The sequence below is a fragment of the Chiloscyllium plagiosum genome, chromosome 33 (genome assembly GCF_004010195.1).
Source record: "Chiloscyllium plagiosum isolate BGI_BamShark_2017 chromosome 33, ASM401019v2, whole genome shotgun sequence".
Taxonomy (NCBI): domain Eukaryota; kingdom Metazoa; phylum Chordata; class Chondrichthyes; order Orectolobiformes; family Hemiscylliidae; genus Chiloscyllium; species Chiloscyllium plagiosum.
Window position 1 is genome coordinate 37,165,616 of NC_057742.1, and position 19,540 is coordinate 37,185,155.

Here is a 19,540-nt window from a genome sequence, read left to right on the forward strand (position 1 = left end):
TCTCATTCATTCTCACTCTGTGTGTGTCTCTCTCTCTCTCTCTCTCTCTCTGTTTCTTTCCCTTTTTCTTGCTCTTTTTTTCTCTCACTTGTTTTCTCTCACTCTTTTTCTCTTTCCTTCCCCTGGTTCGTTATCTGTCTCCCTCTCCTTCTCCACCTCCCACTCTCTCTCTGCTTCACCTCCTCCCTCCCACCCTCTCTCTTGCTGTCTTTTCTCCCTGTCCCTTGCTGCTTGCCTCAGTGAGTAATAGCTGTGATCTTACACAGGGAGGCAGGGTCTTTTCTTGGCTGAGTGGGGAGGAGTTGGACTACATCAACTGGCAGGAAGGGGAGCCACACCAAATGGGCTGCGTTCACATGGACATGGACGGGACGTGGCGACCATCCTCCTGTGAGACGAAGCTAAATGGAGCAATTTGCAAAGTGCCTGGAGGTAAGTTCCACTTGTTCTGAAGCAACAGGGACCGGTCCACTTTGAGGTCTAAAGGCTGAAGGAGAGAGAGAGGAGGCTGCCAAGATGTACAACATGGCCAGCTGGGTGGTCTGATGTGTTTGTTTCTAACTGTAAAACTCTATATAATTCTGCAAAGTCCTAATCATGTTATCACCCCTCAAACCTACACCTGGATTATCATCCTGGATCTCCATGTTTAAATTAGATTTCCACCTCTTTCAGCACTAAAACATCTCTGATCAAAGTCCCAGATGACATCCTATGTGACTGTGACAAGGATCAACTCTCCCTCTTCATCCTTCTTGAGCTGTTTGCATCCTTTGACACACACCGTCCTCCTCCAATACCTCTCCATTGTCATCTAGCTTGAGTGGATGCGAATGCTTTCACCTGGTTCCATTCTGATCTGTCTATTTATAGCCAGAGGATTATATACAATGGGCTCTCGTCCTGTTCTTGCACCTCTAGCTCTCGTAACCCCTTCCCCATTGATATGCTGCCCCTTGGTGACATCATGCACATGTACTCTGATGACATCCAGCTCTGCCTTAACACGACTTCACTCAACCCCTTCACTTTTACGAATTTTCAGACTGTCTATCTGACACCCTGGATGAGCAGAAATTGCCTTCAAGTAATTATTGAGAAAACTGAAGCCATTGTTTCCACTTGCACTCCAAACTACCAATCCCTCCATCCCTCTCCTGGACAATAGCCTGAAGTTAAATTTGTTTTAAACCCCTTTGAGGTATCTGCATTTATCTAATGCTTACCTGTTTAGCACCGCCCCCCCCCCCCCGATTTTAATCGCTGCACCATCGATGGTCATGTCTTCAACTGCTTTAGTTCTAAGCGGTGAAATTTCCTCCCTGCACTCTTGATCTCGCTTTCCTCCTTTAAGACACTCTTTAAAACCTACCTCTTTATCCAATCTTTTGGCTATCTAACCTAATATCTCTTTATTGATTTGGTGTTGTATTTTCTGTTGCTCCTGTAAAGTGCTCTGGGGAATTTTATGATGTAAAAAGCAGCATATAAATGTAGTTTTTTGCTGTTTTGAGAGTGCCCAGGGTGAAGTTATAAGATGAGTATTCTGATTTACAAATTATCCCTCAAAATAAAAGTTCACAGCAATTGTCACAGAGGTAGATGGGTGTATTAAGTTACAAAAATATTTATTCAGAGAATAATTATACAACAGCAACAAATAACTCACCTCCTGACACCCCAAAGCCTGTCTACAAGGCACAAGTCTTGAGTGTGGCAGAATACTCCTCAGTTGTCTGGATGGGTGCAGCTCCAACAACACTCAAGAAGCTTGACACTATCCGGTAGAAACAGGCTGTTTAATTGGCGTCACGTTCATAAACATTGGCTCCCGCCACAATGCTTTGTAATAGTAGTGTGTACTGTCTTTGACCCTTTGAAAGAGCTGTTCAGTTAGTCTCATTCCCCTGCTCTTTTCTCACAGCAAATAACTTTCACCATTTTTAACAGTAACTTCCAAACAATAATCAAACTTTTACTGAACACTGGCACTTCATAACCTTATAAATTATTAGTTTAAAAAAATCTAAAATATGTTACACTGTCAGTTCTGTCAGTACCTCTCCTAAAACCCACTCTTTTATGTCTGTAATTCTCCAGTCTTGCTATTTGACAACATATATGAATCGATGTGTGTCCAATTGGATCCAAAGTTGAATTAGTTTGAGAAAACAAGGGGCAATAGTCGATGACTGACCTTGCAAATGGAAAGCTGTTTCAAGTAGTGTTCCACAGGGATCCATGTTGGGATCCCTGCTGTTTGTTTTATACATTAACGATTTGGACTTGAACTTGGAGGGCATAATTGGGAAATTTGCAGACGTCACAAAAATTGGCCATGTAGTGAATAGTGTAGATGAGAGCCGTAAGCTCAAATAGAGTCATAGAGATGTACAGCATGGAAACAGACCCTTCGGTCCAACCCGTCCATGCCAACCAAATATCCCAAACCAATCTAGTCCCACCTGCCAGCGCCCAGCCCATATCCCTCAAAACTCTTCCTATTCATATACCCATCCAAATACCTCTTAAATGTTGCAATTGTCCCAGCCTCCACCACATCCTCTGGCAGCTCATTCCATACACGTACCACCCTCTGCATGAAAAAGTTGCCCCTTAGGTCTCTTTTATATCTTTCCCCTCTCACCCGAAACCTTTGCCCTCTAGTTCTGGACTCCCCAACCCCAGGGAAAAGACTTTGCCTATTTATCCTATCCATGCCCCTCATAATTTTGTAATGAGTTGGTGGAGTGGGCAGAAAAGTGGCAGATGGAGTTCAACTCTGACAAGTGTAAGGCAATGCAATTAGGGAAGTCGAATAGTGAAACGGAATACACAATCAAAGAACAAAGAAAATTTACAGCTTCAGAACAGGCCCTTCAGCCCTCCACGCCTGAGCCCGATCCAAATCCACAGTCTAAGCCTATCGTCCAATTCCTAAACATCTGTATCCCTGTCCTCCCCACCTACTCTTGCATCTGTCCAGACGCACCTTAAATGTGCCTGCTTCTACTACCTCTGCTGGGAATGTTTTCCAGGCACCTACCAACCACCCTCTGTGTACACCCTTGCCGCGTATATCCCCCTTGAACTTTTCACCTCTCACCTTGAGCATGTGACCTCTTGTTATTGAATCCCTCACTCTAGAATAAAGCTTATCTCTAGCTACCCTGTCTATACCCTTCATGATTTCGTAGACCTCAATCAGGTTCCCCCGAATCTCCTTTTTTCTAATGAAAACAATCCTAACCTATTCAACCTCTCATCATAGCTAGCACCTTCAATACCAGGCAACATCCTCGTAAACCTTCTCTGCATCCTCTCCAAAGCATCCATATCCTTTTGGTAATGTGGTGACCAGAACTGCACTCAGTATTCTAAATGCGGCTGAACCAAAGTCTTGTACAATTTTAACATGACCTGCCAGCTCTTATACATAATGCCACATACGATGATGGCAAGCATACCATATGCCTTCTTGACCACTCTATCCACCTGTGCAGCCACCTTCAGGGTACAATGGACCTGAACTCCCAGATCTCTCTGCTCATCAACCTTTCCCAAGGCTCTTCCGTTTATAGTATAGATCGCTCTAGAATTAGACTTCTCAAAATGCATCACCTCACATTTGCCTGGATTGAACTCCATCTGCCACTTCTCCGCCCAACTCTCCAGGCTATCTATATTCTCCTGTATTCTTTGACATAGAACATAGAAAAGTACAGCACAGAACAGCCCTTAGGCCCACGATGTTATGCCGAGGTTTAATCCTATTGTAAAATATAATCACTTAACCTACACACCCCTCAACTCACTGCCATCCATGTGCATGTCCAGCAGTCGCTTAAATGTCCCTAATGACACTGCTTTCACCACCACCGCTGGCAATGCATTCCATGCATTCACAACTCTCTGCATAAAGAACTTACCTCTGACGTCTCCTCTATACCTTTCTCCTAATATCTTAAAACTATGAACCCTCGTACCAGTCAATCCTGCCCTGGGGAAGATTCTCTGGTTATTGACTCTATCTCTTCCTCTCATTATCTTGTATACCTCAGTCCCCTACGCTTTCTGCTACTCCACCAATCTTCACGCCATCTGCAAACTTACTGATCAAACCAACAATGACCTCTTCCAGATCATTTCTGTATAATACAAACAACAGTGGCCTCAGCGTTGATCCCTGTGGACACCACTGGTCACCTTTCTCCATTTTGAGAAATTCTCTTCAACTACTACTCCCTGTCTCCTGTTACTCAACCAGTTCTTTAGCCACCTAGCTAGAACACCATGCACACCATGTGACTTCACTTTCTCCATTAGTTTACCAATCATAGAGTCTTACAGTACAGAGACAGACCTTTGGCCCAAAATGGTCCATGCTGACCAAAATGTGCTGGAAACTTTGTAAAACATTAAAATTGATAAGTCCCCAGGGCCAGATCAGAGTTATCCTAGGCTACTCTGGAAAGCGAAAAAGGAGGTTGCTAAGGCACTGGCAAAGATCTTTGCCGCCTCACTCTCCACGGGAGTTGTACCGGAGGATTGGAAGGAGGCGAATGTTGTTCCTCTTTTCAAGAAGGGTAATAGGTAAATCCCTGGCAATTACAGATCAGTTAGTCTTACGTCTGTGGTCAGCAAAGTTTTGGAAAGAATTCTGAGGGATAGGATCTATGACTATTTGACAAAGCATTGCGTGATTAAAGGCACAGAGCATGGCTCTGTGAGGGGCAGGACATGCCTCATAAATCTTATTGAGTTCTTCGAGAAGGTGACAGGACAGGTCGACGAAGGTCGAGCAGTGAATGTGGTGTATATGGACTTCAGCAAGGCATTGAATAAGGTTCCCCATGGTAGGCTCATTCTTAAAGTCAGGAAGCATGGGTTACAGGGAGGTTTGGCTATCTGGATTCATTATTGGTTGGCTGTCAGAAGGCAGAGAGTGGTTGTAGATGGAACTTATTCTGCCTGGAGGACAATGTTGAATGGGGTCTCAGAGGGCTCTGTTCTTGGGCCTCTGCTCTTTGTAGTTTTTTAAAATGACTTGGACAAGTAGGTTGAGGGGTGGGTTAGGAAATTTGCAGATGACACAAAGGTTGGAGGTGTTGGCGGTAGTATAAAGGGCTATTGCAGGCTGCAGCGCAACATAGACAGGATGCAGAGCTGAGCTGAGAAATGGCAGATGGAATTCAACCTAGATAAATGCGAAGTGATGCATTTTGGAAGGTCGAACTTGAATGCTGAATATAGGATTAAAGACAGGATCCTTGGTAGTGTGGAGGAACAGAGGGATCTGGGTGTGCAAATACATAGATCCCTCAAAGTTGCCACCCAAGTGGATAGGGTTGTTAAGAAAGCATATGGTGTTTTGGCTTTCATTAACAGGGGATCGAGTTTGAGAGCCACGAGGTTTTGCTACAGCTCTACAAGTCCCTGGTGAGACCACACTTGGAATATTGTGTCCAGTTCTGGTCACCCTACTATTGGAAAGATACAGAAGGCTCATTCTTAAAGTCAGGAAGCATGGGTTACAGGGAGGTTTGCCTATCTGGATTCATTATTGGTTGGCTGTCAGAAGGCAGAGAGTGGTTGTAGATGGAACTTATTCTGCCTGGAGGACAGTGTTGAATGGGGTCCCACAGGGCTCTTTGTAGTTTTTAAAAATGACTTGGACAAGTAGGTTGAGGGGTGGGTTAGTAAATTTGCAGATGACACAAAGGTTGGAGGTATTGTCGGTAGTATAAAGGGCTATTGCAGGCTGCAGCGCAACATAGACAGGATGCAGAGCTGAGCTGAGAAATGGCAGATGGAATTCAACCTAGATAAATGCGAAGTGATGCATTTTGGAAGGTCGAACTTGAATGCTGAATATAGGATTAAAGACAGGATCCTTGGTAGTGTGGAGGAACAGAGGGATCTGGGTGTGCAAATACATAGATCCCTCAAAGTTGCCACCCGAGTGGATAGGGTTGTTAAGAAAGCATATGGTGTGTTTTGGCTTTCATTAACAGGGGATCGAGTTTGAGAGCCACGAGGTTTTGCTACAGCTCTACAAGTCCCTGGTGAGACCACACTTGGAATATTGTGTCCAGTTCTGGTCACCCTACTATTGGAAAGATACAGAGGCTTTGGAGAGGTTGCAAAGAAGGCTTACCAGGATGCTGCCTGGACTGGAGGGCTTGCCTTATGAAGGAAGGTTGAAAAAGCTTGGACTCTACTCTCTGGAGAGAAGGAGGAAGAGAGGAGATCTGATAGAGGTTTACAAGATAATGAGAGGAATAAATAGAGTCAATATCCAGAGACCTTTCTCTAGGGCAGGATTGACAGGTATGAGGGGTCATAGTTTTAAGATATTAGGAGAAAGGTATAGAGGAGACGTCAGATGTAGGTTCTTTACGCAGAGAATTGTGAATGCATGGAATGCGTTGCCAGTGGTGGTGGTGATGGAAGCAGTGTCATTACGGACATTAAAGCGATTGCTGGACAGCACATGGAGAGCAGTGAGTTGAGGGGTGCGTAGATTAAGTGATTATATTTTACATTAGGATTAAACCTCGGCACAACATCGTGGAACATAGGGCCTGTTCTGTGCTGTACATTTCTATGTTCTATGTTCTAAAATGTCTGTCCATGCTAACCCCATTTCCCTGCACTTGCCCCACACTGAGAGGGGTAGAGGAAGTGAGACATCTTGGTGAACAAGTGCACAGGTCCTTAAAGGTAGCAGTACAAATAGATAAGATTATAAAGAAGGCATATGGAATAACCTCCTTAATTGGCAGAAGTATAGAATACAAAAGTAGACTCACCATTAAACATCATAGAAGAGATTCTTGTAGTAGTTCAGGCATTCTTCTTAAAGACTGAGAGCTAACAACCTTCACTGTGGATAAGGAATAAAGCCTTGCCTTCTGTGCTGTGCACTTTTATGACTTCCTGTTGCTTGAGCATCTGGTCTTCCTTTGTATCTAACCTTACTGACTGATTCAAGCTCTCCTCTTTTGTATCTCCATTGAATTGCCTGACTCACATCTGTTCCCCAGAAGATCCTCAATTTGTCCCCCAGGCCCCACGCCACTGACCTGCCGATCCTTTCCTCCTCTCTCAGCTTATTATTACCCTCTGTGTCCTATTGCACTGGAGCTTCAAACCAACTATCTGTTGAGTTTAAGTGGTACAACACAGGCACTGGTTGGTTTGGCAATGATTATCACTCAATTCATATTCCTCATTGTGTGTGAAAATACTCTAAGCACTTTATTACATGAGATGAAATGACTAAGAATATTACACCGGACTGTTTAGTATTACGATGGTGACTGCACTTCACTGGCTGGAAAGCAATTTGTGACATTCCAAGGTCATGAAAGGCACTATTTAAATGCAAGTTCTTTGTTTTTAGGATTCTTGTTTGAAAATGTGCTGTTATAAAGTGTACTTTTTGCAGGTTCTGAATTAGTCACATTGCTATATTCCATTAATAATGATCCCTTTCTTATGTAAGAGTATTCACATTCTTTCCTCAGTCATGACAAGTGAACGGCCCTCTCTGTAGGTGGTGCTGTCGTAGCCTTTTGAAGGCTGCAGACAGCAGTGACACTAACACCCCCATCTGCTGGTGGGAAGCCAGATTGCAACGTCATTCTGTGCTCCACAACATAATCAGTTCAGTGACACATCTTTTATGTCACACTCAAACCAGGACCGACCATGATATGAAATTTTCATAAAGACTTTCTCCACACTGTTTGGAAAGGAGTTTGCTTTTCTCAATTTACAGTATTCATTTGTTGCTACCAGAGATAGCAAGCAGTTACTCCAGCTTCTCGTCATTTATTTATTCTCTGTCTCCTCTTTCTCACATATGCATCTTCTATCAATCTATATCTCTAGCTAACTATATATGTTTCTCCTTCTTTCTCTATCTGTATCTAGCCATGTACCACCTCCTGTAATTGTCATAACTGCATTTTGACAACACATTCTTCCACAATTCCATTATCTTATTATTGTTGTCATGTTGAGAAACAACGTTGAATATTTCACCATTCTGTCACCCACTGGTGGCACAGAGTAACTAAACAGCGGGACCCCAAAATATTGGGTCTCAAACCCCATTATACCAGAGGCAGCATGGGCTCAGCTGGCTAAACTATAGAAGGTTAGGCATTGTTAGTCTAATAGCCACCCTCATGGATATGAATACAGAACTGTAGCAAAAGATTGGATTCAGGAGCTACGGTGTCAATGCTCAGACTGAAAAGTGTGCTTTGTTAACCCCCAATATTTGATACCCTGTATTTTAAAAAGAGGTGCAATTTACTTATGTCATCTCAGCAGCATAATTGCCTTTGAGATGACGGTGGTGAACCGACTTCTTCAAATACTGCAGTGTTGTTAGAACAGGGATTCCAGGATTTTGTGCAATGAATATTGGGATTCCTGGCCTCTGTTCAATCTCAGTGTGTAACTGTTCCCTGTGCAAAATTTAATTTTAACAAAATGTTGCATTGTTGTTGGTTGGTTCTATTTTCTCAGCTGTAGATCTGTTAGCCTACAACAACAAAGCTGATGCTTTGATATTGCAATGACATTCATTCTAGACACCGTTTAGGTGTGTGCACTGCATTACCTCATCAGGCTGGGGTTCCCTGGAAACACTCTGCCACTTTGCTCAGCTTCCCTATTCTTCCACAAGCCAAGTTCCTTTGTTTCAGATCACTACAGCCACTTGCTCTACTCTGCTTTGGGGTGACACATTAAAGTGAGGCCCAATCTTCCCCCTCAGGTGGGCATCTGAACATTTTCTAGGAGCTGTCCAGTTCTCAACGCTATGGCTAATGCTGACAACTCAACTGACATCACTAGACCAATATCAAAAAGAATTGAAAACGGAAAATGTCAGAAATGTACACAGGTCTGAGATGTGCTAAAGAGGACAGTGAGCAACATTCCTGTTAAATATCCTTTTAACAGCTGTGATGGATTATTTTTAATAAGAGAAATCCAGAATGGAGTGATCAGGGCAGTTATAATTCCAATGCTTTTCAAGAACAAACTTTCATTTATATAGAGCCATTTACAACCTATTGCTCATCACTCTTTTGAAGTGTAATCATCATGGTAGTAAAAATGCAGCAACCAATCTGTGCAAAGCAAATCTGCCCATGCAGCAATAATATGACCTTTTTATTGTCATTGTTAGTTGAAAGTTAAATACTTTTCAGAATGTCAGTGAAACTAGTGCCAGAATAGCCATGTTTTACTTTGATGTGAAAGGGAAGCTAGGCTCTCCTTTTTATGTGACACCCAAGGCAGCAGCCTTGACAATGCACTCCTTGAATATTGCACTGGAGTGTCAACCTAATTACAGAGCTCAAAATCAGATTGGGAGGGGGCCTGAATCCATGGATTTGATGCAGAGTTGAGAGTACAGGTATAATGTGATGGTTGTGTTTTGAGCAAGTCTGTATTACAGAAAAAACGCACTTTAGATACAGAACTTAAAGTGTTGGCGATGTGATCGCATTATAGCCAACACGTTTTAAAAGTTCGCTCTTTAGAAACAGTGTCCTGAATTTGTCAATCACGTTACAGCAAATTCGTGTTAACAAAACACACTTTATAGCAGAACAACCTGTATTACTAACTGAATTTTGTGATGTTTTACTATTTTGAAGGCATCACATAAATTCAAGTTGTTGCTGTTGAGTTGCAGTTAGCCTAACCTTTACTAAGTCAACCTAATTTGTATTAAGTTAATCAGGGCATGCCAACAAATCCACGAGAGAATGTGGGCATGTTTGTCAGTTTGAACTGAATAAGGGAAGGTTATTATCTCCACAAACGGAGGCTACATCAAGGTGGGTGGTTTGGGATTTGTTTCCTACCATCATACCTGGCTCAAAAGATGGTTGTAGTTGATGGAGAGTAGTAATTTAAACTCTAGCACTGAGTTCCTCAGGGAAGTGTCCTCAGCCTAATTATCATCAGCTACTCTTCAATGATTTTCCATCTATCATAAGGTCAGAAGTGGGGAATGCTTGCTGTTGATTGCACAATATTCAGTACCATTTGTGACTAAGTTTTCCTCCAAGTCACACACCATCCTGACTTGGAAAAATATCACCAGTACTTCAGTGTCATTGGGTCAAACTCCTGGGACACCCTTCTTAACAGCATTGTGGGTCTATCTACAGATGGACTGCAGCAGCTCAAAAACGTTGCTCGCCACCAGCTTCTCAAGGGTACCTAAAGATATGCATTGAATACTGTCGAGCCAGTAATGCTCGTATCCCCAGAATAAATTTTAAAATACTCATGACAATTATCAACACAAATTATATTCAACAGTGAACATGGTTTAAACAAAATGAATTGAAGGTTCATCCTTACTTGGTCTGTGGGTGCACCAGTCCTTTTGCCTTGCAGCATGATCTGTTTAATTCTGTAATCTCTCCAGCCTTCTGCCCTATCATTGACTTTCCTTTGTACTTTCCTCGTATTCTGTCCTTGTTACCATTTCTTAACGTTTTACAATTCTGATAGAAGTTTGTCAACCTGAACTTTGTTTTTCTCCCCAGGGACCTGCTAAATATTTTCAGAATGTTCTATTTTTATGTCCAGCATCTACAGAACTTAGCAATTGTGAATAGTGGACTAGCAAACCAAAAGCCATCAGTAGAAATTCACTATTGAAATTTAATCCAATTTAGATTTATAATTCAATGGGGTGTGGAGTTAAGGTATTAATTAGGGTCATAGACATAGAGATATACAGCACGGAAATTGACCCTTCGGTTCAACTTGTTCATGCCAACCAGATATCCTAAATAAATCTTGTCCTATTTGCCAGCATTTGGCCCACATTCTTCTAAACCCTTCCTATCCATATACCCATCCAGATGCCTTTTAAATGGTGTAATTGTACCAACCTCCACCACTTCCTCTGGCAGATTACTCCACACACACACCACCCTCTGCATGAAAATGTTACCCCTTAAGATCCCTTTTAAATCTTTCCCCTCTCACCTTAAACCTATGCCCTCTAGTTTTGAACTCTGCAACACTTGGGAAAAGTCCTTGTTTATTTACCCTATCCATGCTCATAATTTTATAAACTTCGATAAGGTTACCCCTCAACCTCCGACACTCCATGGAAAATGACCCCAGTCTATTCATCCTCTCCATACAGCTCAAATGCCCAAATCCCCCAACACTGGCAACATTGTTCCTTTAGCAGGGAGACCAGAATTGCACGCAGTATTTCAATAGTGACCTAAATATTGTCCTGTACAACCGTAACCTGAGCTCCAAACTGCTATACGCAATGCCCTGACGAACAAAACAAGCATACCATTGAAGGTTAGGACAAGCTTGAGGGGATGAATAGCCTCCTCCTATTCATAAATACAGAGGAACCTATCCAAAGGACACGATGGTGAGTATTTTGTTCAGTTAATCAAATGCCGGATAACATAGTTTAGCCAAGCATTGGAACCTTGTGACTTTGTCAGATAATCTGATATTCGGATAATCAAGGTTCCTCTGTACAAGTAATCCTGTTCATTGATAGGTTAGCAGCAGTTAGGCAATGTATCAAGAGGAAATGACCTCTTATGAATCGAATGATTCTACTGTTGGTTTCAGAATTTAAACTCTTCCTGGCCATGGGGATGTTGACTTGCTCACTGAGCTGGTAAGTTTGCTCACAGACATTTCATCACCATTCTAGGTAACATCATCAGTGTGCTTCTGCTGAAGCGTTGGGGTTCTGTCCCGCTTGCTATTTATGTGTTTGGGTCTGTTGAGGTTGGTGGTGTCAGTTGCAGTTTTATTACTGGTTTCATTTCTTAGTGGTTGGTATATGGGGTCCAACTCTACATGTTTGTTAATGGGGTTCCAGCTTGAGTGCCAGGGTTCCAGGAATTCCCATGCATGTCTCTGTTTGGCTTGTCCTAGGAAGGATACGTTGTCCCAGTCAAACTGGTGTTCTTCATTGTCCATGTGTATGGATACAAGTGATAGCTGATCATGTCTCTTGGTGGCTAGTTGGTGTTCCACCAACCCCAGCAGACCCAAACACGTAAATAGCAAGCGGACAGACACCAACACTTCACCGGAAGTGCACTGACGATGTTACCTCGAATGGTAACAAAACACCCACAAACAAACTTAGCAGCTCAGCGAGCAAGTCAACAACTTCATCCATAACCTGAGCTACAAATCTTCTCAAATACTCTGATCGTCCTGGTCACGTTCGGATGTTTTTTTATTCTCAGAGTCCTGGTCGAGCAAATCAACTTTCACTGGAACTTGTCCAACCAGCCTGCAGGATTCTTCCTGGATCCCCTTCCGTAATCATTGTTACTCCTTCCACTTGGAAAAGAAGGCGACTCCCAAAGAGGCAGCACAGTTGTGTCAGAAAGGTAAGTAAAATACACAATTACAGAGATAACAAATTCTCTATCCATCTTGTAGAGACTGGGTGTTAGAATCATTGTAACCCTACAGTGTAGAAGCAGACCATTTGGCCCATCGAGTCCACACCAGCCCTTGAAGGGCATCCTACCAAGACTCACCCCATCTTATCCCTGTAACCTTGCATTTCCCATGGTTAATCCACCCAACCTACATATCCCTGAACACTATGGGCAATTTAACATAGCCAATCCACCTAACTCCACATCTTTGGACTATGGGAGGAAACCAGAGCAGAAACCCACACAGACATGGGGCGAGCGTGCAAACTCCACTTACAGTAGCCCAAAGCTGGAATCGATCCTGAGTATTTGGCGCTTTGAGGCAATGTGCTAACAACTGTGCCGCAGGTGTTGTGGAATAACCAAGTTATGTTCTGCAGTCACTCTACTTTTCTCTTGAAATTCATTTTTAATTATTTTTGAACAGTGCATGGAGCCGAGCTGCTGTCCATTCTTGATGAAGTAGAAAATGTATTTATATGGGAACATCTGGAGACATATGAAAATGATACCAAAGGTGCCTGGCTGAGTCTCATGTATAACACCAAGAGTAAGTTTGTTTTGACACTGCAACATTGTAACCCTTTCTATTTATACTCACTTTATTTACTTATAGAGCCATAGAGATGTACAGCACAGAAACAGACTCTTCGGTCCAACTCGTCATGCTGACCAGATATTCTAAATTAATCTAGTCCCATTTGCCAGCACTTAGCCCACATCCCTCTAAACCCTTCCAATTCAGATAACTATCCTTGTATGTACACCCCAGTATATGCTGTAATTGTTCTGAGTATGTGGCAGGAGCATGCTGAGACAATGTGTTGGCCATGGCAGGAGCATGCTGAGACAATGTGTTGGCCATGCCAGGAGCATGCTGAGACAATGTGTTGGCCATGACAGGAGCATGCTGTAATTGTACCAACCTCCACAACTTTCTGTAGCTCATTCCATACACGCACCGCATTCTGTGTGAAAAAGTTGCCCCATAAGTCCCTTTTAAATCTTTCCCCTCTCACTGCAAACCTATGCCCTCTAGTTCTGGTCTTCCCTCAACCCAGGGAAAAGACCCGTCTATTTACCCTATCCATGCCCCTCATGATTGTATAAACCTCTGTGAGGTCACCCCTCAGCCTCCTATGCTCCAGGGAAAACAGCCCCAGTCTATTCAGCCACTCCCAATAGATCAAACCCTCCTACTCTGGCAATATCCTTGTAGATACTTTCTGAACTTTTTCAAGTTTCACAACATTCTTCCTACAGGAGGGAGACCAGAATTGTAAAGAGCACAAATTCTATAGGTAGTCTGATTATAATGACCATATTACAGATGACAGCTGAAAATGCAGAGTGGTTGGGTCCACAAGCCTTTGTTCTTTTATTTATTTTTGGTCACACTACTTTGCCAACATGTAATCATTCTGTTATATTAAAATTTCCCATTCAGTTTTTCTCTTTCAACGATCACAAAGTAACTGCTGTTTCTGACTCCTAGGTGACACTGTTGTCCTTTGTTGTGTTACCAGCTTGTCCATCAAAATTGTCTTATTTATCAACTCGTTGCAGATAAAACCACTGATCATTTATGTGTGCTCATTGAAATGAAGGGGAGGCAATGGCCTGGTGGTATTATTACTAGACTACTAAACCAGAAACTCAGCTAATGTTTAGTGAATCTGGATTTGAATCCTGCCATGGTCGACAGTGCAATTTGAATTCAATAAAAATATCTGGAATTAAGAATCTACCTACTGAGGACCATGGAACCATTGTCATTTGTCATCTGTCTAATGTCCTTCAGAGAAGAAAATCTGCCATCCTCACCTTGGTCTGGCCTACATGTGACTCCAGACCCACAACAATGTGGTTGACTCTCAACTCCCTTCTAAAATTGCCGAGCAAGCCACTCACCACTACCTTCTCAAGGGTAACTAGAGAATGCAATAAATGCTGACCAGCCAGCAACACTCACGTCCCAAAAGTGAATTAAAAAGTAAAATTGCCGAGGACAAGGACATCTAGCGTCAAGCAGTCCAAGTCCAGTTAATATGTACAAAGTAAAGCTCCAACAAATGTTTTAATCTTAATCACAGAAATATACCTCTTGTTGCATGAATGAAAGTTTGCCAATCCTTTGACCTCTCCAGATGTGTTTGATAATATAGAACCAAATGTGGTTTGGTTGCCATCCGTCAGGTACTGGGTTGGTTAAATTCATTTCATAGAGTCATAGAAATATACTGCAGGGAAACAGACCTTTTGGTCCAATTCATTCATGCCAACCAAACATCCTAAATAAATCTAGTTCCATTTACCACTACTTGGCACATATCCCTCTAAACCCTTTCTATTTGTATACCCATCCACATGCCTTTTAAATGTTGTAATTATACCAGCCTCCACCACTTCCTCAGGCAGTTCATTCCACACACGCACCACCCTCTGCGTGAAAAAGTTGCCCCTTATGTCCCTTTTAAATCTTTCTTCCCTCTAGGTTTGGACTCCCCTATCCTCAGGAAAAGACCTTGTCTATTTAACCTATCCATGCCACTCATGATTTTATAAACTTCTATAAGGTCATCCTTCAACCTCTGACGTCCCACAGAAAACAGTTTCAGCGTATTCAGTCTCTTCCTATAGCTTGAACTCTCCAACCCTGTCAACATCTTTGTAAATCTTTCCTAAATCCTTTCAAGTTTGATAATGTCTTTCCTATAGAAATGTCCTGCACAACTGTAACATGACCTCCCAACTCCTATACTCAGCGCACTGACCAATAAAGACAAGCATACTAAATGCCTTCTTCACTACCCTGTCTACTTGCAACTCCACTTTCAAGGAACGACAAACCTGCACATCAAGGTCTCTTTGTTCAGCAACACTCACCAGGACCTTACCATTAAGTGTGTAAATCCTGCCCTGATTCACCCTACCTCACATTTATCTAGACTAAACTCCATCTGCTACTCCTTGGCCCATCAGCCCATCTGATCAAGGTCCTTTTGTACTGTAGAGGTGATTATCTTCACGATTCACACACTACCAATTTTGGTGCCATCTGCAAATATACTGACCATACTCCCTATGTTCACATTGAAATCATTTATAGAAATGACAAAAAGCAGTGGACCCAGCACCGATTCTTGTGGCACACTGCTGGTCACAGGCCTCCAGTCCAAAAAGCAACCCTCTGCCACCACCCTCTATCTCCTACCTTTGAGCCAATTTTGTATCCAAATGGCTAGTTCTCCCTGTAATTCCTTGTGATCTAACCTCGTTAACCAGTCTAGCATGCAAAACCTTGCTGAATGTCTTACTGAAGTACATATGGACAACGTCTGCTACTCTGCCTTCATTAATCCTCTTTGTCATTTCTTCAAAGAAAAATCAATCAAATTAGTGAGTCACAATTTCCCATACATGAAGCAATGTTGACTCTCCCTAATCAATCCTTCCCTTCCAAATACATGTAAATCCTGTTCCTTAGAATCCCCTCTAACAACTTGCCCCACCATTGACATCAGGCTTAGCTGAATGTAGTTCCCTGGCTTTTCCTTACCACCTTTCTTAAATAAAAGCAACACATTTGCCAACCTCCAGTCTTCCGGCATCATGCCCATGGCTATTTCAGCAAGAGACCAAGCAATCACTTCCCTAGCTTCCCATAAAGTTCTAGGGCACACCTGAGCCAGTCCTGGAGATTTATTCATCTTTATGCATTTTAAGACATTCAGCACCTCCTCTCAATAAATGCCAAATACTGCAGATGCAGGAAATCTGAATTTATGTTGGAAATGCTCAGCACGTCAGGCAGCACCAGTGAAGAGAGGAAGAATGAATCTTTTACAGCAATGATCTTTCAACAGAAGTGTAGTGGATCATAATAAACACCAAGAGTAAAGGTAGAAGTATATTATTGACTGAGGCAAAGGGTGGTGGAAGACAAGAGCTAAAGGAAAGATTAGTGAAATGTAAGATTAGTGACAAAAAAAATGAGTGTGCAAGGGAAAAAGGGATACTAATGGTTGAACTGAAAAAAAATGTTTTCAAGAAGTGAACTGGAAATAGAACCATCACAAACAGCTTGTCTGGAAAAATCAAAGAAAAATTTATGATCTTCCTGCCTTTTCTGGGTCAGGACCCCACAATTAAACATGAAGCCATCATTTCCAAAATTGCCTTCAACTGCATCATCTCCTCTGGATATCTTCCTTCTACAGCCTCATAATCCCCCAAACACACTCAGCTCACAGCTACTTCCTTCTCAAGTGCCAGTATGTTTCCTACCTTGACTCTACTTTCTCGTCCCTTGCCCAGTTCCTGTCAACTTACATCTACAACATATCTGATGCTTGACACCATTTGAGCCAATTCTGGTTGCCTTTTTATGGAAAGTATTCTGCCTAGAAGTCAGTGTTGAGTGGGGTCCTGCAGGGCTCTGTTTTGGGCCTCTGCTCTTGGGCCTCTGCTCTTTGTAGTTTTTATAAATGACTTGGATGAGGAGGTTGAGGGGTGGGTTAGTAAATTGGCAGATGACACAAAGGTTGAGGTGTCGTCAATAGTATAAAGCGCTACTGCAGGCTGCAGCACGACACTGACAGGATGCAGAGCTGGATTGAGAAATGGCAGATGGAGTTCAACCTGGATAAATGCGAAGTGATGCATTTTGGAAGGTCAAACTTGAATGCTGAATACAGGATTCTTGGCAGTGTGGAGGAACAGTCTGGGTGTGCAAGTACATATATCCCTAAAAGTTGCCACCCAAGTGGATAGGGTTGTTAAGAAAGCATATGGTGTTTTGGCTTTCATTGACAGGGGGATTGAGTTTAAGAGCTGCGAGGTTTTGCTTTAGCCCAACAAGTGCACACCGACCCTCCAAAGAGTAACCCACCCAGACCCATTCCCGTATATTTATCCCCTGACTAATGTACCTGACACTGGGCAATTTAACATGGTCAATTCACCTGACCTGCACATCTTTGGATTGTGGGAGGAAACCGGAGCACCCAGAGAAAACCCACACAGACAAGGAGAGAATATGCAAACTCCACACAGTCACCCAAGGTGAGAATCGAACCCGGGTTCCTGATGCTGTAAGGCAGCAGTGTTAACCATTGAGTCACCATGCCACCCCATATTGCTATGGCAACCCAAACCTCTCCCTGAGTACCATTCTGGAGGCGTCAACCAAAGACATGATTCCACTATAATGGGACTTGAAGCCACAAGTTTCTGCCTTACAGGTGGGAGTGTTACTCATTGAGCTCTGGCTGAGTAGAGAATGAGTTACACATTACGGGCAGGAGGAATCTGCTCACTCTGATTGTTTGCACTTTGCTCAGTGAGCTAGATCTGAATATTGTACATTCCCTGAACGGCAGTGTTGTCAAGTACTGTTTAAAAGGTGGGTTCTTTTATTGATATTTGAGCTTATTTTAAAAATTGGTCAGTGATGGTCAGTGTAAAGAAAAGGAAGTGGGACTCAAACATTCACCAGTTTCAAAAGACAAAACAATAGAGCCAGTTGTAGAAATTGCCAGGAATCCTAACTGAAATAGTGTTGAGCCCCTCATGGGACAGCATTTGTTTGGCCCAGTGGCTGTTTAATGACCGATCATTGTAATGATGCCTTATCATGAACAGCACAGAACCCTCTCCCTGCTGAACTAAGACTGTAAATTTTAATTCCATCAGTGAAAAAAATCACATTTGCTACTTTTAGTGACTGGACAATAAAGAGGAAATAATGGTCCTGTCAGTAACTTTGAATAACATGACAAATGGGATACTTTTGTTCCCAAGTCATTTAACCCTATATTAAACATGCCATTGTTTAATTTTTACCATTTTCAGTTTCCCTTTCTCTCACATTAGAATACAAGCAGACCTAAAATACATTGAGATGGAATTGCTGCTTTGACTGCTGTCAGCACTCTTGGTGTAAGTTGTGCCCAAAATTCAGTTAGTTTTGAAAATAATTGTTTTTCTGTTTCTGCAGAAAATCATCTGCAAATCACTGAATGCAGAATATTCCACGAACTTGTGCAGTTGGCCTAGTTTTAAAGGGCAACTTTCTCAATTTTGGGACAAAAAGCTTCCTTTCTCTGTTTGATAATTTGGTGCTTCTGGTGCCATGTATTTTTTAGTTTCATGCAATATGTTGCAGAAACTTGGTTGTAATTGAATGTGATTTGCTCTTAAATTTCCAAAAAAAATAATTTGTGCTGTTTTGGCTGATTAAAGGCGAAAAGAAATGGGAAACCCAATGAAATGCAGGCTACTATCAGAAAGGACTTTTATATATCAAAGTTCAGAGACAAAGTTATTTTACTATGTGTGGCATCACAGCTTATCCTATATTGCTCTTGGCTCACATGTCCGCACAAATGTTTTTTAGGAAATACCATTAAATTGTTATAAAAATAAGATATTTTCTGTTCTTCATCCCAACAGGTGAAATTACCCATGTCCAGCTGAGACCATGGATGTAGATCTGAACCTTCTGAATCCAGTTAAAAATCACACAACACCAGGTTATAGTCCAACAGGTTCAATTGGAAGCTCTAGCTTTTGGAGCGCTGCTCCTTCATCAGGTGGCAGGAAGGAGCAGTGCTCCGAAAGCTAGTGCTTCCAGTTAAATCTGTTGGAGGATAACCTGATGTTGTGTGATATTTAATTTTGTACACCGGCATCTCCAATTCTGAATCCATAAACTAGCCTACTTTCAATTGAATCACTTCCTCCAAATTCAGAATACAGTTATTATATTTAGGGAGGTGATAACAAAGTTGTATTGTTGTTGGACGAGCAATCCAGAGACTGGGTAGAGTCAGGTTCAAACCCCAGCACTGCAGATGGTGGATTTTCAATTAAATTGGAAAAATAATCTGGACTTAAAAAGCTAATGGTGATCATAAAATCATTGTCAATTCTTGTAAAAATCCACCTGGTCCACTGAAGCCCTCAGCTGATCTGGCCTATGTGTGACTCCAAACCCAGTAGTTATTTCTTGACTGCCCTCTGACCTTATCAAGCCAGTCAGTTGTATCAAACGG

General features: G+C 42.3%; 1 protein-coding gene across 1 annotated transcript in view; it reads left to right on the plus strand.

Moving 5' to 3' along the window:
- Positions 1-19,540, plus strand: part of LOC122539641 (C-type mannose receptor 2-like) — a 267,205-nt gene that overhangs the window by 239,066 nt on the left and 8,599 nt on the right. The window contains exons 23-25 of the mRNA XM_043674640.1: positions 267-432; positions 12,285-12,431; positions 12,913-13,035. Of these exons, the coding sequence (XP_043530575.1) occupies positions 267-432; positions 12,285-12,431; positions 12,913-13,035 (436 nt within the window). The remainder of the gene's footprint in view (positions 1-266; positions 433-12,284; positions 12,432-12,912; positions 13,036-19,540) is intronic.